Below are 25,199 nucleotides of genomic sequence, written 5' to 3' on the forward strand. Positions count from 1 at the left end.
CTCCCAAAATAAACAGGTATAGGCACAAAATGGGTCACAAAACAGGAAAAACAAACACAATGATGTCATTCTTTTGGATAATTTGCTTAACAATGTTCACAGAACATGGATAATAAATTCTTTGGAACAGTGATGTCACAGTATTGGATTAGTGTGCACAGTGATGTCACAGTATTGGATTAGTGTGCACAGTGATGTCACAGTATTGGATTAGTGTGCACAGTGATGTCACAGTATTGGATTAGTGTGCACAGTGATGTCACAGTATTGGATTAGTGTGCACAGTGATGTCACACTTTTTTCATGCTGTTCATAGCGATTTCACTGTATTGTAATAGTGTGCATAGTGATATCATAATATTGGAATAATGTGCATAATAATATCACAGTATTGAAATGGTGTGCACAGTGATGTTACAGTATTGTAATAGTGTCCATAGTGATGTTGCAGTATTAGAATAGTGTGCACAGTGATATCCTAGTACTGGAATAGCATTTATAATGATGTCACATTATTAGAATAGTGTGCATAGTGATGTCATAGTATTAGAATAGTATGCACTCATTGTTGCCCTGATCTATTCCCATCTTGATTACTGTAACTCATTACTAATTGGCCTTCGCATCACCAGACTTTCCCCTCTCCAATCTATCCTGAATGTAGCAGCCAGGCTCATCTATCTGTCGGATATTCGGATGCCTCCTCCTTGTGCCAGTCATTGCACTGGTTGCCCATACAGTACAGAATTAAATTTAAACTGCTCATTCTCACCCACAAAGCGCTCCACAGTGCTGAACTCCCTACATCTCCTCCCTCATCTCTGTCTACCACCCTACCCGTGCTCTCCGTTCAGCAAATGACTTACGACGAACATCCACCACATTCCGAACCTCTCACTCCCTTCTTCAAGACTTCTCTCGAGCTGCACCAGTTCGTTTGAATGCCCTACCCCTAGCAATTAGGTTAATTCACAACATCTACAGTTTTAGGTACTCCCTAAAAACACATCAGCATCCACCACACCTAGGGTTGCCAGCTTTCAAAAAATAAATAAAAAAATACCAGTCAGGTTAAGCCACACCCAAAAGTGGGTGTGGCTGTCAGGGTGTGGCTTAACACAGGGTGTTAAGTCGCTGTCATACTGTAATGACCGGCGTCACGCACAGGGAGGGAAAAGGGAAAGCCCTGCCCAAGGGAGAGGGAAAGGTGGTGACCCCTGACTCACCTTGCGGCTGGCACCTGACTGCACTGACGTCCCTAGACGGGTTCCTCACGCGTGCGGCGATCACGTGCCTAAACCCTGGCTTTCCCTAAAATGAGCCCTAGATAGTGAACGGGCCGGTGGGATCGCTAGTCCGCACCACTGACACTAAGAGGGAGACACCAGGGAGAGGACAGACAATACAGACAAACACATAAACCCAGGTGGGCGACCACAGCAGCCCCCAAAGGTCCAACAGGGATCCGGAGGGAAACGTTCTGGACCAACAACCAGAGAACGCAGCAACACAGCTCCAGTGGGTCAGTATAGAAGTCCAGGCAGGAAGCTCTATATCTGGCAACCAGAGAAGTGGGAGAGGAGAATATAAGGAGGTTGGGAGTGCTGGACAAGGATCAGCTGAGGAGAAGGAGCTATGGATCCCTGAGTGAGCCAAAAAGGGTTGCAAAGCAAACCCAGAAAGCTACCATAAGGAAACAGCCCTATCTTACATAGAGCGCGCAGCCAACCGCTGCGACTTCCTGACCCTGGGTATAACATCAGGTGTGGTTCTTGACACCCTCGTGACACATACTGTGGCTCTCAATAATATTAATGCCTCCATTAGCGCTCCCCAGTAAGAATAATGCCCCCATTAATGCCTCCAGTAATAGTAATGCTCCAATTAGTGCCTCCCAGTAAGTATAATGCCCCTATAGTGCCCCCTACTAAGAATAATGCCCCCATTAGTGCCCCCAGTAAAAATAAAGACTCTAGTAAGAGTAATGCACCCCATTAGTGCCCCCAGTAAAAATAATGCCTCTAGTAAGAGTAATGCACCTCATTAGTGCCCCCCAGTAAGACATGCTCCCCATTAAAGCCCCCCAGTAAGAATAATGCCCCCATTAGTTTCCCCCCTTCTCTGCTTCTGAAAAGAAAATATCTACATGTATTTGCGCTGTGGTGAATACTCCCTGCTGGCTGGATGTGCACTGGATAGTACCTATGCTCCAGTGTGACGTCTCGCAAGCCCTGTCGTGAACATGAGTAAGCGCGGCGCGAGCAAATGGAAGAGGTGAGTTTTTTTTTTTTTTTAACACAAGTGGGGGTGAGGAAAAGGCTGTACTAATGAGCACTCCACAATGGAAGTGTTCATTAGTAACAGCCCGCACAGGAAAATACCAGCACAATTGCTGGCACCAGCAGGGCCACTAAAATACTGGCCTTGGCGGTGAGATACTGGCTGGGTGGCAACCCTAACCACACCCCATGCACTCAGAGACTGGTGACTGGCTCATGTAGCCTTATATCTACTCCCCCATTGTGTTAAGATGGCTTGACTGTTGTACAAAACAAGCACTTGTACCTTTTATCTCACCCCTTCTCCTCATAGATTGTAAGCTCTTGAGAGCAGGGCCCTCCTTCCTTTTGTTTTAATCATGAACCTGTTGCTGCTCTGTTATTTATGACTCTGTTTGTACTTGACCCCCCTGAATGTAAAGCGCTGCAGAATATGTTGGCACTTTATAAATAAAGATTATTAGGTCAAAGTGTTGGCATGCTGTTCATAGTGATGTCACAATATTGTAATAGTGTGCATAATAGTGTCACAGTATTGAAATAGTGTGCATAGTGATGTCACAGCTTTATTATCGTGTGCATAGTGATGTCACAGCTTTATTATCGTGTGCATAGTGATCTCACAGCTTTATTATCGTATGCATAGTGATGTCACAGCTTTATTATAGTGTGCATAGTGATGTCACAGCTTTATTATCGTGTGCATAGTGATGTCACAGCTTTATTATCGTGTGCATAGTGATGTCACAGCTTTATTATAGTGTGCATAGTGATGTCACAGCTTTATTATCGTGTGCATAGTGATGTCACAGCTTTATTATTGTGTGCATAGTGATGTCACAGCTTTATTATTGTGTGCATAGTGATGTCACAGCTTTATTATTGTGTGCATAGTGATGTCACAGCTTTATTATCGTGTGCATAGTGATGTCACAGCTTTATTATCGTGTGCATAGTGATGTCACGGCTTTATTATCAGCTTATTGTGTGCATAGTGATGTCACAGCTTTATTATCGTGTGCATAGTGATGTCACAGCTTTATTATCGTGTGCATAGTGATGTCACAGCTTTATTATAGTGTGCATAGTGATGTCACAGCTTTATTATAGTGTGCATAGTGATGTCACAGCTTTATTATCGTGTGCATAGTGATGTCACAGCTTTATTATTGTGTGCATAGTGATGTCACAGAAATGGAAACGATTGCATAATGACGTCACAATATTGTAATAGTGTGTATAGGATGTCTAAATATTGAAATGGTGTGTAGACTGATGTCACAGTATTAGAATAATATTCATAGTGGTGACAAACTATTGGAGTATTGAGCATAGAAATATAAAAAAACAACAAGCACAGCATCATGCTTCAAGGATTATGTATACAGTGATGTCAGAATGCAAACATAATTACTGAAGTGATGTCACAGCACAGGCATAGAAAGCAATGTTGTCCCAGTACAGGAAAAGTATTGCAGAACAGCTAATCCCTTATTTAGCAGGGTGGTTGTAAGGACTCCCTATGCATTACGGCTCCGACATAGCCTCTGTACAGCCGGTATCCCGGACCCTGAGCGGCTCCCCCAGGCAGTGATCAGGGCTGTATCTGAAAGCCCTGGTCTCTCTGAAGAAACTAAGGCTTTCGGAGGCTTTTATGGAGCCCTGCAGTTGGCAAGGCTTTATAAGAACATAGAAATCCTGCAATAAATTGGAAAAGCAATTCAATGCATTGTTTTGTAAAGGCAATCTAATTATTAATGATTGCTTATTATAGTCATCTTAAGTTTTTAAAAAATATAAAAAAAATGTAAATATGTAAATCACTAAATTCCCCATAATAAAAATAAATAAACAATACAAAAAATAAACATTATAGGGTTCACAGTGTTCCGAAATTTCTGTACTACTAAAATATAAAAAAAAAAATCTGGCGAGTGGCGTAAGGGACAAAAATAAATTGTCTCACACAAACAAGGTACTATTTTGTACGTTCACTAAATATATAGAAAATCACTGCCTGAAGAACGTATTGTAAAAGAAAATAATAAAGTGTTTATTAAACTTTAATTTAAAATGGGAAAGACTGTATATCCCTTTCCGTGACTATCAGGCTTCAAGACTCAAGTGTTGTGGTATAGGAGTTTGATTGGATCCACCACACAACTTCAAATCTGGACACGGACACGGTTCTTATATTTGAACCAGGCACAGGTGCATAGCTAGAGCGGTCCTACCTAGCCTAAATTGTAGAACAGTTATGAGTGAGTACTAGGCAATTGCCAGAGCCATCCACACAATTACTGATCTATATGTGAATTTTCACTCAGCTGTCTACAACAGCCTACCCACATATGCAGCCACACACTGGGTCTCGGTATCAGACCGCATACACACAGTCAAGTCAGCTGTTGTGCTGCTTAACATCACATCTACACCCTGCCTAGAGAGCCGTGTCCTAATAGAAGATCATCAGCTCAACGCGTTTCACTATGGCACTGTACGCCACAACTCATCAGGAGCGTGAATCTATTTTACATATAATAGCCTGTGGAGCAGGAATGTATTTCAGCTTCCCATTACACCATATGCAATAGTAAATGGTGTCTTTAGAAAGTACAATTAAGGCCTCATGCACACGACCGTTGTGTGCATCCGTGTCCGCTCCGTAATTTTTCACAGTTTAGTGGAGGTCCAATTCATTTCTTTGGATCTGTGAAAAAAAACTGATAGTCCTCCGATTTTTCTCCGCGTCCGTGATTCCAGTCCGTCAAAAAAATATAACCTGTCCTATTCTTGTCAGTGGAAAACGGAGGACGCACCCATTCAAGTCAAAGGGTCCGTAAAAAAAAACGGATTCACAACTAGTCATCCGTATCCGCGTCCGTGTCCATTTTTTTTCTACAAGACCTTGGTGCAATAAAATTACACTTTTCATTAGGTCTCATGCACACGACAGTATTTTTTCACGGTCCGCAAAAACGGGGTCCGTAGGTCCGTGATCCGTGACGGTTTTTTCGTCCGTGGTTTGTTCGTTTTGGTGTCCGCCTGGCCATGCGGAGCCAAACGGATCCGTCCTGAATTACAATGCAAGTCAATGGGGACGGATCCGTTTGATGTTGACACAATATAGTGCCATTTCAAACGAATCCGTCCCCATTGACTTTCAATGTAAAGTCCGGAGTCCCTTTACTTTCACACTTGCGTTCAGAACGGATCCGTCTGCATTATATTGTTAAAACATTTCTAAGTGTGAAAGTAGCCTCAGACGGATCCGTCCAGACTTTACATTGAAAGTCAATGGGGGACGGATCCGTTTGAAAATTGAGCCACAGTGTGTCATCTTCAAACGGATCCGTCCCCATTGACTTACATTGTAAGTCTGGACGGATCCGCTTGCCTCTGCACGGCCAGGCGGACACCCGAACGCTGCAAGCAGCGTTCAGGTGTCCGCCTGCTGAGCGGAGGACAGACGGTGCCAGACTGATGCATTCTGAGCGGATCCGCGTCGACTCAGAATGCATTAGGGCTGGACGGATGCGTTCGGGGCCGCTTGTGAGCCCCTTCAAACGGAGCTCACAAGCGGACACCCGAACATTTTAACTTGAAGCGTCCCCATCTCCATGGGAACGCCTCTATGTTAGAATATACTGTCGGATATGAGCTACATCGCGAAACTCAGATCCGACAGTATATTCTAACACAGAGGCGTTCCCATGGTGATGGGGATGCTTCAGGTTAGAATATACTAAAAAACTGTGTACATGACTGCCCCCTGCTGCCTGGCAGGTGCTGCCAGGCAGCAGGGGGCAGGACACCCCCCCCCCCCCCCTGTTTTTAACTCATTGGTGGCCAGTGGGCCCCCCCCCTCCCTCCCCTGTAGTTAACTCGTTGGTGGCCAGTGTTGCCCCCCCCCCCCCTCCCTCCCTCTATTGTAATAATAGCATTGGTGGCAGTGTGCGCCCCCCCCCCCCCCTGCCCCCCCTCCCTCCCTCTATTGTAATAATAGCATTGGTGGCAGTGTGCGCCCCCCCCCCCCCTCTATTGCATTAACATTGGTGGCAGTGTGCGCCCCCCCCCCCCCACCCCGCCCCTCCCCTTCCTCCCTCTATTGTTTTAATACATTGGTGGCAGTGTGAGGCCTTAACCTTCCTTTTTTTTCCCCTGTCAGACAAAAAAAAAGGAAGACACAAGGAAACACAACTGAAGCAAAATCGGACACGGATCACTGAAGCAAAATCACTGACAGTGAAAAAACACTGGTGTGCATGAGGCCTTATTCTGAAAAAAAACAAGCCCTCATTTTGCCTTGTGAACAGAAAAAAATGGTTATGGTGCCAAGAAGGCAGGGTGCTGAAGGGGTTAAATGAATAGAATCATTTCCCATAAAATTATATATCAATCTGCTCAGCTCCTCCTGCTCTAGAACATGCTGCCTGCAGATTGCACTGCATTTTCATGGTGAAATGATCTCCTGAAGACTTTGATATTTCTATTAAATGGTTTCTATGACTTTTGTACACTTGGGAAATGTACAAAAGTCAGTGTTTGTGAATGTGAAGTCTTGTAACACCCAGTGAAATAAACATAGTAACATAGTAACATAGTACATAAGGCCGAAAAAAGACATTTGTCCATCCAGTTCGGCCTGTCATCCTGCAAGTTGATCCAGAGGAAGGCAAAAAAACCCTGTGAGGTAGAAGCCAATTTTCCCCACTTTAGGGGAATAAAAATTCCTTCCCGACTCCAATCAGGCAATCAGAATAAATCCCTGGATCAACGATATCTCTCTAGTAGCTATAGCCTGTAATATTATTACGCTCCAGAAATACATCCAGGCCCCTTTTGAATTCCTTTATTGTACTCACCATCACCACCTCCTCAGGCAGAGAGTTCCATAGTCTCACTGCTCTTACCGTAAAGAATCCTCTTCTATGTTTGTGTACAAACCTTCTTTCCTCCAGACGCAGAGGATGTCCCCTCGTCACAGTCACCGTCCTGGGAATAAATAGATGACGGGATAGATCTCTGTACTGACCCCTGATATATTTATACATATTAATTAGATCTCCTCTCAGTCGTCTTTTTTCCAAAGTGAATAACCCTAATTTTGTTAATCTTTCAGGGTACTGTAGTTGCCCCATTCCAGTTATTACTTTAGTTGCCCTCCTCTGGACCCTCTCCAGCTCTGCTATGTCTGCTTTGTTCACTGGAGCCCAGAACTGTACACAGTACTCCATGTGTGGTCTGACTAATGATTTGTAAAGTGGTAGGACTATGTTCTCATCACGGGCATCTATGCCCCTTTTGATGCAACCCATTATCTTATTGGCCTTGGCAGCAGCTGCCTGACATTGTTTTTTGCAGCTTAGTTTGCTGTTTATTAAAATTCCTAGATCTTTTTCCATGTCAGTGTTACCGAGTGTTTTAGCATTTAATAAGTACGGGTGACTTGCATTATTCCTTCCCATGTGCATAACTTTACATTTGTCAGTGTTAAACCTCATCTGCCACTTATCTGCCCAAGCCTCCAATCTATCCAGATCCCTCTGTAGTAGTATACTGTCCTCTTCAGTGTTAATTACTTTACACAGTTTAGTGTCATCTGCAAAAATTGATATTTTACTATGCAAGCCTTCTACAAGATCATTAATAAATATATTAAAGAGAATAGGGCCTAATACTGACCCCTGAGGTACCCCACTAGTGACAGTGACCCAATCTGAGTATTTACCATTAATAACCACCCTCTGTTTTCTATCATTGAGCCAGTTACTTACCCACTTACAGACGTTTTCTCCCAGTCCGAGCATTCTCATTTTATATACTAACCTTTTATGTGGTACAGTGTCAAATGCCTTGGAGAAGTCCAGATACACCACATCCATTGATTCGCCGCTGTCAAGTCTAGAACTTACCTCCTCATAGAAACTGATTAAATTTGTTTGACATGATCGATCCCTCACAAAGCCATGCTGATATGGCGTTATTTGCTTATTTCCGTTAAGATGCTCTAACATAGCATCTCTCAGAAAACCTTCAAACAGTTTACCCACAACAGATGTCAAACTTACCGGCCTATAGTTTCCAGGCTCTGTTTTTGGACCCTTTTTGAATATTGGCACCACATTTGCCATGCGCCAATCCTGTGGGACATTCCCTGTCAATATAGAATCTGCAAATATCAGAAATAAGGGTCTGGCTATGACATTACTTAATTCCCTTAGGATACGGGGGTGTATGCCATCCGGTCCTGGCGATTTGTCTATTTTAATCTTTCTAAGTCGCTGTTGCACTTCTTCCTGGGTCAGACAGGACACTTTTAATGGGGAATTTATTTCAACATTCGGCATGTCATCTGACAGTTTATTTTCCTCAGTGAATACATTGGAGAAAAAAATATTTAACAGCTTTGCTTTCTCCTCGTCGCTCTCTGCGACTTCCCCCTCATTACTCTTTAACGGGCCGACACCTTCAGATTTATACTTTTTAACATTTATATAATTGAAGAACATTTTAGGGTTAGTTTTACTCTCTTTGGCAATTAATCTCTCGGTCTCTAGTTTGGCCGCTTTTATTTGTTTTTTGCATGTTCTATTTTTTTCCTTATAGTTTTTTAGTGCTTCCGTGCTACCCTCCTGTTTTAGTGTTTTATATGCTTTCTTTTTGTCATTTATTGCTTTCTTTACAGTTCTGTTTATCCACATTGGTTTCTTTTTGTTCCTTAACCTTTTATTCCCATACGGTATGTACCTCTCACAATGAGATTTTAGGATGCTTTTAAAGATATCCCATTTTGTGGCTGTATTTTTATTTGTGAGGACTTTATCCCATTTAGTTAGGCCTATGGCCTCTCTTAGTTGGCTAAATTTAGCTTTTTTGAAGTTTGGTATTTTTGTTCCTCCCTGTAGAAACACTCTTTTGAATGATAATTGGAAGGTTATTACTTTGTGGTCACTATTTCCCAGGTGTCCCCCAACCTGCACGTCTGTTGTTCTGTCAGGCCTATTGGTTAATACTAAGTCCAGTATGGCCGTCCCTCTAGTCGGGTCCTGAACCAGTTGGGAGAGGTAATTGTCTTTAGTTATTGCCAAGAACCTGTTTCCTTTATGAGATATACAAGTTTCAGTTTCCCAGTGTATATCTGGGTAGTTGAAGTCCCCCATAATAACCACCTCATTATGATTTGCCGCCTCGTCTATCTCGTTTAGTAGTAGATTTTCTGTGGACTCTGGTATGTTAGGTGGTTTATAGTAAACTCCTATTAGTAATTTATTATTGTTTTTAGCGCCATGTATCTCTACCCACAGTGACTCCACATGTTCATGTCCCTCACTTATATCTTCACGGAGTGTGGTCTTTAGACCGGACTTTACATAAAGGCAGACCCCTCCCCCTCTCCGATTTTGACGATCTTTTCTAAACAGACTGTAACCCTGCACATTAACCGCCCAGTCATAGCTATCATCCAGCCATGTCTCAGTTATTCCCACTGTCATAGTCCTCCTCACACATCACTAATTCCAGTTCACCAGTTTTATTAGTCAGGCTTCTGGCATTAGTATACATACATTTGAGAGGTTTATGTATATTTTTTACTCTACACCTTTCCTTCTGAACTGTTCTAGTCCCTCCTTCCATTCCTCCCCCAGTCTCACTACCTTGCCCCCGGTCTCTATCTGCACTATCTTCCCATTCTATAACATAATTACCCTCCCCCCCAGTCCCTAGTCTAAACACTCCTCCAACCTTCTAGCCATCTTCCTCCCCAACACAGCTGCCCCTTCCCCATTGAGGTGCAGCCCGTCCCTACGATAGAGCCTGTAGCCGACAGAGAAGTCGGCCCAGTTCTCCAGGAACCCAAACCCCTCCTTCCTACACCAGTTTTTGAGCCACTTGTTAATTTCCCTAATCTCCCGCTGCCTCTCTTGTGTGGCCCGTGGTACAGGTAGTATTTCGGAAAATACTACCTTTGAGGTCCTTGCCCTCAGCTTTTGACCTAAATCCCTGAAATCATTTTTAAGGACTCTCCACCTACCTCTAACTTTGTCATTGGTTCCGATATGGACCATGACCGCTGGATCTTCTCCAGCCCCTCCCAGTAATCTGTCAACCCGATCCGCGATGTGTCGAACTCTAGCGCCAGGAAGACAGCACACTGTTCGGCGATTACGGTCTTTGTGACAGATTTCCCTATCTGTTCCCCTAATAATTGAGTCTCCCACTACCAGCACCTGTCTGGCCTGCCCTGCTCTCCTGGGCCCCTGCTTACCGGAGCTGACATTCCCCTGACTGGCAGAGGAAGTGTCTGGCTGCGGCAGTGCCATCCCTGGACTGACATCCCCCTCATCTGCCAAACGTGCAAACTTGTTGGGGTGTGTCAGATCAGGGCTAGCCTCCCTGACACTCTTCCCTCTACCCCCGCTTTCTTAATGTTACCCAGCTAGCTACCTCACTTTCCTCAGCCTCCTCTCTGTCACCCTCCCCCTCATCTACCCCAAAGAGTGCTTGCTCGGTGAGAAGCAAACTCTTTTGCAAATTGTCAATGCCTCTCAGTGTTGCAATTTGCCCATTTAGAGACTCGATTTGCGATTCCAAACGGGTAATTTGCTCACATCTTGAACAAAGATATGCACCCTTGAACTCCTGTTCCAGGACTGCATACATCATGCAAGATGTGCACTGGACTGCATTGTCAATTGTGCAACACATACTAAATGGGGATTACACCAGCAAAGCAAAAAATACAATATAATGTAGTACTAAGAAAAATTACTTCCTTAGCTCACATTGACAGGCTAAGTCCTCATGCACACAGCGTTGTGCGGCCATTCCGTGCATTGGGGACCGCAATTTGCGGTCCCCAATGCACGGGCAGCGTCCGTGCGGTGGCCGGGACAGATCAAAACCCATTCAACTTGAATGGGTCCGTGATCCGTCCGCACCGCAAAAAAATAGAGCATGTTCTGTTTTTTTGCGGTGCAGAGGCACGGCGAGAAACAGCACGGCCGGTGCCCGCATATTGCGGACCCGCTCTTAACGGGCCGCAATACAGCCACGGCTGGGCAACGTCCATGTGCATGAGGCCTGAGAAAGAAGACGGAACATTTATTGACAGATCAGGACAAAAGTTAGGACGGAAGGATCTTCATGTATTTCGAAATATAAAAACACGATTCACAGGTGTTTTCCATGCTGTCAAAAAGTACAGTATATGAGTAAGGCTACGTTCACATTCACATTTGTGCCTTTTTTCCCCACCAGAAAATAAGGGCAGTTCCGGATTTGTCATATGATGAAAACAAACTGTGCCTGATGGACCCTGTTGACTATAATTACATCTGGGTATATCCAGAGGTGCATCAGCGCATGCACAGTCGGCATCTGCACTGCTTAGCCGAGTGTGTCACTACTCAGAGCAACGTGCTGGTGTGAGATTGACAGGGCCACGCCATCACGGGGGGAGGGGGAGTCTCTAGAGGAGCATACTTGAGCCCCTCGCTGCTCAAGGATGCCCATTATTATTTTTTTTTACTAATTTGAATTATATTGATTGATTTGCTCATCTTCATTGGTGAGTAAAGATCTGGGGGTTCAAGGATTGTGTAAAGCTCTGTCACTGTGCTGCAATAAAATATCTGCCTCCTAGGCTAAAGATTGTTAATGTTTTCACATAATTGTGATTTTTTTTCAAACCCAAAACCTAATTTACTAAAAAGCACAGTGAAGTAGAAACAGTTACCTTCTCATGTTTTTTTTCTCTTGCAAATCAGGCCAAGTTTTCATAGTAATTATGTTTTTCTTCCTGGCAGGATTTATGGATACTGCCGGCTCTGAAAGTGATGGGGGCGACTCCAAGTCAGAAGGGACTAATGGAACAAGCGGAGCAGAAAACCAGGCGAAAAAGATCAGGGGATTTGGCTTTGGGGATATTTTCAAAGACAAACCAATTAAACTGCGACCAAGGTCAATCGAAATAGAAAATGACATTGCTGCTGTAGAAAAGGTAATGCGTCTGGACGCTGTATGATGTACATTTTATATCATTGACTCAGCCTGGACTCCTGGCCACTGGCACATACAGACACCTAAGATCCTGGTGTCCCTCACTCATTCTTCATATTTTACACATCCAATATGTCATCATCCTACATAACCACATATTGTCTGGTGTTTCCCAGTTTATGTGTATTCTGTATAACAATTATTTCCTGTTTTTCTTTGCTTTATATGTGGGACTGGTAAATATTGGTTGTCTAGTAGTTCTCACAAAGAGGTCTCCAATGCTCCTCCATGCACAGAGGTCTAACCTACAGACAGTACTCATCTCTAAGGCTGCATGAACACGACTGTTAAAAACAGACACACTCAGTTTTTCATGCCATTTTTCAACCATTTGTGCATCCATTTTCAGACCGGCTGTCCATTTTTAATAGTGGTTTAGTATCTGTTTTTCATGGCCGTTAAATATGGCTATTGAAAAGGATGAATTTCATTGGCTTTTTTAAATAAAATCCCAACCCCTGCAGTATACATAATGGCCCCCAGCAGTAATAATGTCCCCATAGTGGCAACCAGCTGTAATAATATCCCCCAGAGTGGATTCAGCAGTAATAGTGTCCACCATAGTAGCCCATAATGTCCCCCATCGTGGCCCCCAGCTGTAATAATGTCCTCCATAGTAGCCCATGAAGTCCCCCATGTGAACCATAGTGTCCCCAATAGTGGCACCCATAGTCTCCACCAATGTCTTCAGCTGTAATGTTTTTTTTTATCCACTTGCACGTGCAGAGACAATCACTCCTCTCTTGGTTGTGAAGGATATGCCGTTGGACCTGCGCTCAGTGTGATGATGTCACCACGTAATCATGCTGGGAGTGCATGGTAATGTCATCTTGCTGAGTGCAGGTCCTTCACAATCAAAAGAGGAGCGACTGCTTCTGTGCGTGCAAGTACACTAGGTGAGTTATTTTTTTTAACCCCTAAATGGCCATATTGAACTAGCATACCGGTTTTAATGGCCGTTTTAACATTCGTGTACATGTAGCCTTACCTGTAGATTTCTTTTGACAGCTCTAACCTGCAGATGTACAGGTGTCACTGCATACTCATTCTGAATCCTACTGTCCATGCTGGACATAACATTTCCTGCAAATGCATATTTATTTCTAGACAACATTAGTATTGTATTCCAGCAATCAGTTATTTGCATTCAGCTGCTTAACAATGTTATTGATATGAAGGTGCATAAAGCACAACATGTAACAGAACTTATGGGGTCGTTTATCCATTCATTTTTCACAGCTCCTTTGGAAAATGAAAGGTGGAATCTGATTAGTTGATATGGGCAACTAAGCCAATTCTACTTTACACCAGTTGGATAAATGACCCCATTAGTCTTTTGATCTTTAAAAGTCTATGGAGCAAATATACTGAGACTGGCATTTTATACTCCAGTCCTATTACACTTGGCACGTCTTACTCTAGTTGTCTCTTGGCCTGTGCCTCTTAAAAAAATTTAGCACATTTCCAGGCAGTCCATGCACTAGAAGTTCAAGTCTACTCCTGCTGTGATTTGTTGTAGAGTTAAATTTACACCAGTTTCTAGTGTGAAATCTACTAAATATGTCAGGCCGTATTTGGTCCTGCTACCTCCCACTATGCCCTAACCCTTTTTCACCACTTTTCAAAATTGTTAAGAAGTGCAAAAAGTCACAAATTATGCCATGAATATGATGCAAGCCATAATTTGCAAAAAAAGTTTAGTTTTTTTTGCCACAATAATGGTGTAAATCATTTTAAGGTAACCTGTCACATTGAATATGGTGTCTGACTAGCAGACATCATGTTACAGAGCAGGAGATACTAAGCAGATTGATATATGGTTTTATAGGAAAAGATTCAGTCAGATTCTGGCTTTGAAGTAAAGGAGGTGATCCTATCAGTGATTGATCCGGTACGTTTGACTCTATGTATTCTGGTTATGGCTAGGTTTCCGTACTAGTGTCTTTGTTTATTGATTTTTTTCCCTGGTAAGCCCCAGCACGTAAATAAGTAGGGACCATCAACCAGTTGTGGTATGCCAATTAGGGTGATCGTGAAAGTAGACAGGGACAGAGGTGGGGATTTAATTTAGGGCACACCTATTCCCCAGGTGACACTAGCAGCCTGTAGTTCCTTATTTATTCCGTAAAAGTTCTGTTTAAAAAGATTGTTCGAATATGGGACCCCCAACATAACTTGACAGGAGTCCTGAGAAGGCAGTTCCTCCTTATTGCAGTTACTGTGGTCTTGCTGGCATCCTGTTGCTCCATTTAATATTTGTGGCTGATAGAAAGCAAAGATTACATAATTTCCACCTCCATTGATGGGGGCAGACTGTCCATACACCCTACAGGGTAATTTCCCAGTAGCTGATGCTCAGTGGACCGTCCGAGCCCTCTTCACGGCCGCTAGGCAGATACACCTGGCACACATGCCCAACTGACCGCTCCGTTCATTTCAGGTGGGCTGCAGAGGTTACAGGGGCCCCATTCTCATGATTGGTGGGAGTCTTAACACTGGGACAGGGGATAGCTTCTAACAACTTGAATACCCTTTTCTTTTTCCAATCTGCCCCTGCCCATAGACATTGACGAGAGTGGCTGTTGCTCTATTGAAACTCCTCCTCAACGCAGACATTCTGTGAGGAAGAACAAGGGGCTGAGGACCCGTGTTCTAAAGTTAAGGTGGGTTCCAGCTGTGGACTCCAATTGATGAGACATTCATCACCTATTAGGCCCCTTTCACACGGGCGAGTATTCCGTGCGGATGCGATGCGTGAGTTGAACGCATTGCACCCGCACTGAATCCGGACCCATTCATTTCTGTGGGGCTGTTCACATGAGCGGTGATTTTCACGCATCACTTATGCGTTGAGTGAAAATCGCAGCATGCTCTATATTGTCCGATTTTTCACGCAACGCAGGCCCCATAGAAGTGAATGGGAAGCGTGAAAATCGCATAGCATCTGCAAGCAAGTGCGGATGCGGTGCGATTTTCACGCACGGTTGCTAGTAGACGATCGGGATGGAGACCCCATCATTATTATTTTCCCTTATAACATGGTTATAAGGGAAAATAATAGCATTCTGAATACAGAATGCATAGTAAAACAGCGCTGGAGGGGTTAAAAAAAATAAAAAATAATTTAACTCACCTTAGTCCACTTGATCGCGAAGCCCGGCATCTCCTTGTGTCTCCTTTGTTGAATAGGACCTGTGGTGAGCATTAAATACAGGTAAAGGACCTTTGATGACATCACTCCGGTCATCACATGGTACGTCACATGATCTTTTACCATGGTGATTCACCATGGTAAAAGACCATGTGATGACCGGAGTGACGTCATCAAAGGTCCTTTACCTGTATTTAATGCTCACCACAGGTCCTATTCAACAAAGGAGACACAAGGAGATGCCGGGCTTCGCTATCAAGTGGACTAAGGTGAGGTAAATTATTTATTTATTTATTTTAACCCCTCCAGCGCTGTTTTACTATGCATTCTGCAAATTGCAACCCCAATGCACAGAAAGGCCGTGTGCATGAGCCCTAACTTTGGAACTTCCTCCAGCAGCACTAACAGACTTAAGACTGGCTTGGAAAATGCTGGTCTTAATAAATTATCACCAATGTCTTTACTTTCCAAGTTGAAAGTTTCCTTAGAGTACTTTCACACTAGCGACTTTTTAGTCTGGCCTCCCGCCATGCACTGCTGTCCTGCGCCGGAGCTCCGCCCCCGTCCCCATTATAGTCGGATCCGTCCTGCCGCTAGTGTGAAAAGTACCCTAACTTGTGCTGTGCGCCTAGACTCCAGGATAATGTCACTAATTTGTTTTTTCCTTATATACCTGTATTATTTTCTGCTGCATTTGGGATTACAGATATAGAACCTCAATCACTCTGATTTTTTAGAGTTGTTCATAAATAACTATCCTACGCAATCAATTACTATTGAGTAATCACCCATTAAGTAAAGATCATTGACCAGGAACATATTTCTGTGGGGAGGGCACAGCCTTATACATACCTTTGATATGATGTGGAAATAATGCAGGCGGAGGCACGTGAATTCTTTACATCCATACAACTTTACTGTGCAGTCTTCTCCAGGGCATGTGCCTAATTCCTCCAAGATGAGAAATGAATGGCACAGCACACTAATATGCAAATGAGTGATGATTTTATCTATCCCAATGTGTGCAAATTCCAGACACAGTCTGTGACGAATACCGCACCTCGCAGCCCCGTCTGACGTCAACTACGTCGAGCTCACGAAATGCGGTATAGTCACTGGTTTCCAAGATTTGACGTTAACGTCCTCCCCGGGAGCACGTAAGGTCAGCTTAATACAGTTTACACAGATGCCTTCTGTCCACGCAGGCACAGAGAGGCAGTGGGGTGAGCGACAGTGTAACTTCACACTCGCTCACAACCCTGACAAGCTGAGAGAGCCTTCTCACTGCCCCAGTGAAGCAGAGCTTTCCCAGCCCGGTAGACTGCCACCAGTTCCTCGTTTGATATAAGCCCGATCTGCTAACGGGATTATATTGGGTGAGAAACCAACAGAATTAAACAGAGCAAGGGTCAGTTACCAGATGGATGAGTAGTCCTTTGGGTTACAATGAGTTCTGGGGTGCTGTAATGCTTGGCTGTAGTCACATGGGTGCAATGATGTCAGCAGTTTGTCCACGCTCCAAACACAGTACTCGATGTGACCCCCTTCAGAGAAACACTCTGGCCTGCATGGGCTCTTTAACCTGCAGTCGGCCACTCCCCTCCCTGCCTCTGGCGGGAGTCCACTCCTCCTTCCTGGTCCTGGTCGCCAAAGACCGACTAAACCCATTAGGGCCCATAGCACCAGACCGGAAGGTCACAGGGAGATGGTTCTGGGACCAACAGGTGCCGTTGTTAGGTTCCTGCGGGGAGATCTCTGTATCCCCACTTCCCAGCACTCTACCCACAAACTACAACCAGGGGCATGTCCGTCTTGGCCTCAGGGTCGCAGATATATAACTGGTTTATGCCTGTGATGGACGGGCAATTCATAATTCCTTATGAATCCCCGATTCCATGATCTCTGATGGATTTGATTGATCTAGGTCAGGGCTGGCCAACCTGTGGCTCTCCAGCTGTTGCAAAACTACAATTCCCACCATGCCCTGCTGTAGGCTGATAGCTGTAGACTGTCTGGGCATGCTGGGAGTTGTAGTTTTGCAGCAGCTGGAGAGCCGCAGGTTGGCCAGCCCTGATCTAGGTAATGGCTAAGACCCACTACAGGGTGGGTTTTCCAGTAGGATGAGTTGGCCTCCGTGCTGGCTGAGTGAGTTGTGAATTTGTACTCAGGTGGCCTGCTTGAAGCCAGGATCCCTATGGAGTTCACTCCCTCTGCTGTCTGACAGCAAATGGCTGAAATTAGATCATGGCTGGCATTGGATCATAATTCCACATTCCTCACACAGTCCAGGTAAGTATGCCATATGAGGCTACTTTCACACTTGCGTTGTTTTTTTCCGGTATTAACAGGGGCGGGTTGCCCATAGATCTTACCGGTGGGCCAATGCCTAGGGGGTTGCCTGGGCCCTCCTCGCGCCCGGCCAGTGACAGTTTTTTGGGATGTATTTTCTGCTGCTCGCAGTATTTTGTGATGGACTGTGGTATTGGGCTCTGTTGGTTTGGTATATTGTGCCACAATATAGTATTGCTGGCCCTGCCTTCCATCAATTTGGACGCAACTGCTAAATGGGACCACTTTTAGTATTTTTTCCAGGGCCATTTTAAGTTCCCAGTCCGATCCTGGGTATTGAGGTCCGGCAGATGATCTCAATACCGGAAAAAAAACTATTCCGTTTGCTCCCCATCCATTCTCAAAGGAAATACATCTTTTCAGGTTGCATCAGAATGTTTTCTGTTCCGGCAGCATTCCATTTTGTGACTGGACACAAAACCGTAGCTTGCAATGGAAAAAAAAACGGATCCTTAAAAAACTGATCCATCACCCATTGACTTTCAATTTATTTAGTGACGGATCAATTTTTACTTTACACAACCGCATCCTTATGGAATGGATGCATTCTGATGTGCAAAATCAAAAGGATCCGTTTAATTCCGGTGTCGAGATTATCTGCTGGATCTCAATATCGGAATTAACAACACAAGTGTGAAAGTAGCCTGAATCAAGTAGTATCAGTTTCTATACAGTCCTGGACCTTTTTTTTTTTTACAATATATCTGTACTGAAAAATGTAATCTGTGACTAGTATTTGGACCAAATTTCAAAGCATAACATATGTGCAAATAATCAAAGTTAGGCTAAATTCATATACACATTGTGAACTCCGGCAGCCTGATCCGGCAGAGGAGCAGACTACCAGAGTTCACCATATCTGGCATGTCAGGATAGGGTCACCCACCGCTGGATCCCCAATGACTACAATGGGACCCAACAGGGATCCAGACACTTTCCCATAAAAAGTCCTGCATTATAGTCAATGGGGATTTTGTGGTTCATGGCCCTATCCAGCTGTGCTGGATATGGTGAACTCTGGAAATCTGTTCCTCTGCCAGATCAGGGTGCCGGAGTTCACTTCACATATGTAAACGTACCATAGTGCTGCAAGATTTATACAGTAAGCCTAAGGCCCCTTTCACACGGGCGAGTATTCTGCGCGGATGCGATGCGTGAGTTGAACGCATTGCACCCGCACTGAATCAGGACCCATTCATTTCTCTGGGGCTGTGCACATGAGCGTGAAAATCTCAGCATGCTCTATATTGTGCGTTTTCTACGCAACGCAGGCCCCATAGAAGTGAATGGGGCTGCGTGAAAATCGCAAGCATCCGCAAGCAAGTGCGGATGCGGTGCGATTATCATGCTCGGTTGCTAGGAGACGATCGGGATAGAGATCATTACAATAGCGCTGAAGGGGTTAAAAAAATAAATAAATAATTTAACTCACCTTAATCCACTTGCTCACGCAGCCCGGCATCTCGTCTGTCTTCTTCTTTGCTGTGTACAGGAAAAGGACCTGCGGTGACGTCACTCTGGTCATCACATGGGCCATCACCATAGTAAAATATATTTTTTTTTAACCCCTTCAGCGCTATTGTACTATGCATTCTGTATTCAGAATGGTATTATTTTCCCTTATAACCATGTTCTGTACAATCTACAGAACACCGATCCCAAGCCCGAACTTCTGTGAAAGTACAAAACGCGCGTACAAAACGCATTACCATGTTTTGCACTCGCGCAGAAAAAATCGTGCATGTTCCCGCAACGCACCCGCACCTTTTCCCGCAATGCCAGTCTGAAAGAGGCCTAAGAGTCCCCTAAATAGAGAATGGTAGGGAGGATAATATGCAATTATAACTCTTCTAATATTGCACCGTCCAGTCTTTTTTTATCAGGGCCCCTCTTCTCTTCTGTAATGACATGGCTGCAATGGGCTGCTTTCTCTGTAGAGCAGAGTACCGTTCCTGATTGTGGTGCCAGCTCTTGCCAGTACAGTCCATAAAAGTTATAGGGGTTATCTGGTTTCCCATATTGATGGCCTATCTTTAGGATAGGTCATCAATATCAGATCTGCGGGAGTCCGAGTCCTGGCACCCCCATGAATCAGCTTTCTGAACAGACCACACACACTGCACGTGCCTTCCCATCATACAGCTGATCGGCGGAGGTGCTGGGTGTCGGACCCCCGCCTATCTGATATTGATGACTTATCCTGAAGATAGTTCATCAATATAGGACACCGAACAACCCTTTTAATGTAATAAATGAAGCTGGCACCTCCTTCTGGCATATGATGTTGGATTGGCAGCATTTGGGGGGAGTGGCACTTCTTTAGGGTGAGTGTGTGTGTGTGTGCCCATGAAGCAAAACCCAGGAGCATATTTACCATCCTATAGTTACCCAAGAAGCAATGATCAGGGAAATAGCGAGTAAAATGCTTGCATTTACTGTGTACGACAACTTATTGCTTCTACTAGATGTTATACGGTGGCTATATTCCATGCCATATTATAGATCGTATAACATGTCTCCATTATTTTACCACAAGCTTATTTCCATAGTTGCACTACTTAGGAACTTAGTGGTTTAACACATAACACATCAAATGGATAATTGCTGTTCGGTTTCTGCACTGTTTCCTCTGGCCTACATTAAATTGCTTTTCTATTGTGACCTTGCCACGCTAAATCATTTACTGGACCCGCTTTGTTCCATCTAGGAAATCTGAATCAATAGAGGAGGAGAATAATTGATATTATTGCATACCATGTAGTTGTATTGAGATTGTACATAAGAAGTCTGGATATATGGATTTTTAGGTTAAGGCAAAGTACACCATTTTATTTTCCTTATTCAACAATGTGTGTTTTCAGACATAAATTTTTAGCTTGCTGTGAAATTTATTGTTCTGTCTGTATTATATTTCGGTCTATATTTCTACCACGCAAACATTCTACAAACTCTTGATGCTGCTTTTTGGTGTATGGCAGTGAATATTGTTGTTTCAGGTGACATTATAATCTTGAAATGCCCTTGAATTGAATGTGCACCCTTTGCATATGAGAACGGATTGTCAGCTCATTTTGGCAGGTGATGTGCCCACCACAGGGAGGGGGGGATTTATTATTTAATATGGTCATTCAGATCATAATGTCTGCCAGAGAGACAGCTGTTGCTTGTTAGTGGCTTTCCTCTTATAGATGAGAGGGGGGGGGGGGTCTGAACCCCGAACATCACTCTACGACATTCAAATGCCCTAATAGAGCATTTGAAAAAGGTTGTCAAGATGACACAGTCCCTTTAATAAACCTTTTAGAGCGGTCAGTGTTCCATATTTTTTTTTGTTACAGAACTTCAGGTCCTTGCGTCATGTAATTTGCATCCTCCCTTGATGGCACAGTTCTTTATGGGTTATTTGCCATGGCTCCTATGCCAGTAACTGGTCTAAAAAAGTTGAAAACTTTTTCGACTTTTTAAGCGACATTGCGACTAAATGTAGTCTCAGTTTGCCTTTCTATAACGCCCTCGCCACTTTCTGAAAAGAGGCTTTGGCGAAGGGGGGTGTAGGCAGAATCATTGGCCCCAGCCTTTTTATCATTATTTACACCAGTTTTCTGACATAAATGCGCACATTGTCCTGTGGTGCTGAGGGATATCAAGATCAACGTAGCTCATACCGGTCCTTGGTAAATGACCTCCTTTGTGTCTAACCAGCTAAATTAAAAGGCATATGTCAGCAGGATCAACCCTATGAAACCAGTCATATTGCTTGGTGGGGTTGACCTGACTGGTAGGGTTGACCTGGCTGATTAAAAACGTATCTTTCGTCCTCCAATGCATTGAGGCAGTTAGAAGAAATCAGGGCAAATTAGTGTTTATGTGTGCCGAGGATAAGCCATAGACAATTGGTGCACCTTAGATCCTCCACTTTGCTTTGCAAGACACCGCTATTCATTTTATCTATTCAGGATCCTGGCCCCCCATGTGTAATCATACACAGTACATATGTAGTGACATGCTGGTTGACTTCTAAAGGGTTAATAGCCGGTTCACTGCTAAAGAGTTAGCATGTATTGGAAAAGGCAATGTATGGGTAAGAATAGTTAAATTGGCAGTTCTTAGTGTAGATGCTGGGAGACCTGTCACCCCCTGGTTTGTAGGGAGTCTGCTAGTGAACATGCTAGAGTGAACACCTGTTTTGGAGTGCTCTGCCAAATAGGCCCTGAAAGAACTCTTCTCCAGGGACACACCATCCCTGAGAGTGAAAAACCGCCAAAAAAAAAGCCACTTTACCAAGAGAGAAGGAAGCTTTGAATATTCGGAGAAGGTTGAGGACCAATTTAAGGCCGAACTGGCCAGAGAGAGTAAAGGTAACGCATGCCTTCGGCTTTAGACTTTACCAAGAAGTCTAGTGCACATGATCTGAAGGATGCAGGTGTGGGATTACAGTGGAGGAGCTAAGGAGTACTGAGTGGTTATTGCCCGCCATCGGTGCACTTAAAGGGGTTATCCGAGTTATTTTTTTGTTCTTTCTACGTTCCTAACTAGGCAAATATAACAGCTTTCCAATTCACTCACTATCTCCAGTGGCTGGTTTCTCAGATTTCACTGAGGGTCACATGATCTGTGATATCAGCTTCTCTCCCTGCTCTGATAAAGGTCGTTTTAGAAACCTGTAAAGGAGACATCACTGTGCTGGCCACGCCCCCTTCACTGCCGTCTACTCTCTGCTAGGATTCTTAACCCATTCAGCTGCACAGCTCTGCAGGCAGTGAGGAGACAATGCTGGGCACTGGAGCTGACATACTAGAGAGAGCATTACAGAAGAAGGTAGGTGGAAGATCCTGTGTGTATTAGCAGTGTCATTATACAGGTGGGACTTGTAGTCCTACACATGCAACATGCTGCAGAGTCTCCCAGCAGGCAGGGCAGCTCTTGTACCCACTCCCTTAGCAGTGTCATTATACAGCTGGGACTTGTAGTCCTACACATACAACATGCTACAGAGTCTCCCAGCAGGCAGACATGTCACTCAGGGCAGCTCTTGTATCCACTCCCTTAGCAGAGCAGGGGGAGGGGCAGAGATTGTTTTTATTGCATGTAAACAAAGAGCCAAAAAAGAACCAGGGAAATGAGGAAAAAAATATATTTTTTTTGCATAAGACTTGCTTAGCTCAGTTATATATCAGATTTTCAGTGCTATATTATTTTTTTCATAACTCGGACAACCCCTTTATCCCTAATTTTCCTAATTTTTTAACACACTTTGCTTCTGAATGCTGTGATGTAACGGGGGAAAATGTGTGCTTTTCAGCTGGGTCAGCTCTAGCTACAGTATACAAAGATAAAGTGTAATGGAAAGATCTGCACCTGTTCTGTGTTTTTTGACCCTCACCTGGTTTTGGATCATAATCACTGATGGAAATCAGTGATCAAACACTGCGTGAAAGCAGACAGAAAAATAGTTGTTTTCAAACCGTTAGAGAAATACTAGCTGGATTTTTCTTTCGGCACTTATAATTTCTTCACTACTATCTGTCAGGTGCTGTTCAGCCTTCATGGTGCGGTGCTGGTCTTCGTTTTCTGGGCTCCAGTAATAACGTGCCATGTCAACATATGATCACTGCATCCAATAATTTAAGTTTTTTTAAATAGTTTAAATGTCTTTAACGGTTACATATCGACACCACTGAGGTAACTTCTGCAGGGAGTGATAGGCTGCAGCAGTCACATGTGTCAATATTGTTGTGGTAAAAATATTAATAGTTGTAATCAGCCCGCATCATAGTTAGTGTAAGGAAAAGGCAACTCCATCTTCCCTCAGCCGCAGCCAGAGAACCACACAAATGCTACCATCTTCATTCAGTTCTGAGCAACTCCTCCCTCCTCCTTGCCCAGTATCCGTCTTTTATTGACTAAAACAAAAGGTGTAAAAGGGGCTGGCCCAAGACAAGGATACAGGAAGTGATGACATATCAAAGGACAGGGAGGGGCAGCCAATGTGGCTGTGCAGACACACCCCATACAAACACATGTATACAATAATCTACCATTACCACTGAGAGACATGATGACAATCTATAAAACACACACACATCCTAAGATAAAATGTCCGCATAATAAAATTTCCACAACAGTCCCTCCTCTTTGTCATATGCTCCCCAGTGTCCCTTGACGAATCTTGATCTTCTTCTTTGCAAAAAAAAAACTGTCTTGTCTACGAAAAGTCCTGAATCCATAAAACAAATAGAAAACAGAAAGTCAATCTTGACACGTAGCTTCTTTTCTTCGGGAGGTGACGTTTCGTGTTGGTCGCCGGCTGGTTTGGAATCCTCTGCATCTGGTCCATGGTTTGGTCTTCAGGGCGTCTTGTCTGTTCGGGCTTCGGTATATCAGTCGATTAGACATCAGGAACATCTCACTCCGGCGTATAGAAGGAATGGAGACAAAAAACATAAGTATATGTCCTATTTCCTTTCGCCCGGATCCAATGGAAAACCAGTGAGTCCCAAGACCTCCCAAAGTTTTAAAAAGGATTCTGACTCTCACTAATCATAGCTCCGCCCCTGCCCTGCTCCTGTCAGTATGGGCCTGACCCTTGTCAATGGTGTCTGCTAGCCTGGCATAACCATATACCTTCCTCACAACTGGAGGATCCCAAATCTACGGGTCGCCTAGCTGCCCGGACACCCATACAGGATTAACAAGCAAGGAGCAGGAGCCAGAGCTAATATTAATATTGTCTATCAACAAATGCCTCCTTGTAACAAATAAACAAAAGTGATACTCTGCATTCTTTGACTTAGTTGAGCAGCTTCTTGCAGTGACCGGTGTGGATCCAGTTGTCTCGTCCCTCGAACTTCAGAGAGGTTGGCGTCATCAGCATCACCTGGAATGGACCAAGATATCTCAGCTCTAGTCCCGTCCTCGGATGTTTCTTTAGCACGACCCAATCACCTGGTTGGCTAGAATGAACACTGGTTATTGAGTCTGGGTCCGGGAGCAATTCCCGAACCCGGTGGTGGACATCAGGTGATAACCCGTGGGGCTGCCTGGAGGGATACCTGATGGAATAAAAGGGTTACAGCGGAACATTCAGGCCATGGATCGACCGTGATTTTTACCTACTTTGCAAAAATCTGACCCAAGTACCAGCAAAGAAAAGGCAGTTGTGATTGATTGACATTTGAGAGGTTAGAAAGTTTGAAGATCGTTGATTTCTGCACCACTTTCCCCCCTTCTCATCGGCCTTAAAACCAGGACGAAGAGAAGCTGGATTAGCATGGTGCATCGTCTCAAGGTTAGATGGAGAGATGACGGAGGGATGAGAGAGAGAGATAGAGAAAGAGAAAAAGAAAAGCGCTTCTCTT

General features: G+C 44.1%; 1 protein-coding gene across 4 annotated transcripts in view; it reads left to right on the forward strand.

Annotated features, from left to right (window-relative positions):
* The window catches only part of SH3KBP1 (SH3 domain containing kinase binding protein 1), a 395,797-nt gene that overhangs the window by 228,005 nt on the left and 142,593 nt on the right, over positions 1-25,199 (forward strand). For all 4 annotated transcript variants that reach the window (XR_006388136.1, XM_044283978.1, XM_044283980.1 and 1 more), the window contains one exon: positions 12,089-12,282. Coding sequence is in view for 3 of the 4 variants with exons in the window: in XM_044283978.1 (XP_044139913.1) it covers positions 12,089-12,282 (194 nt within the window). In the remaining variant the exon portion in view is untranslated. The remainder of the gene's footprint in view (positions 1-12,088; positions 12,283-25,199) is intronic.

The sequence above is a fragment of the Bufo gargarizans genome, chromosome 3, assembly GCF_014858855.1.
Source record: "Bufo gargarizans isolate SCDJY-AF-19 chromosome 3, ASM1485885v1, whole genome shotgun sequence".
NCBI classification, from domain to species: domain Eukaryota; kingdom Metazoa; phylum Chordata; class Amphibia; order Anura; family Bufonidae; genus Bufo; species Bufo gargarizans.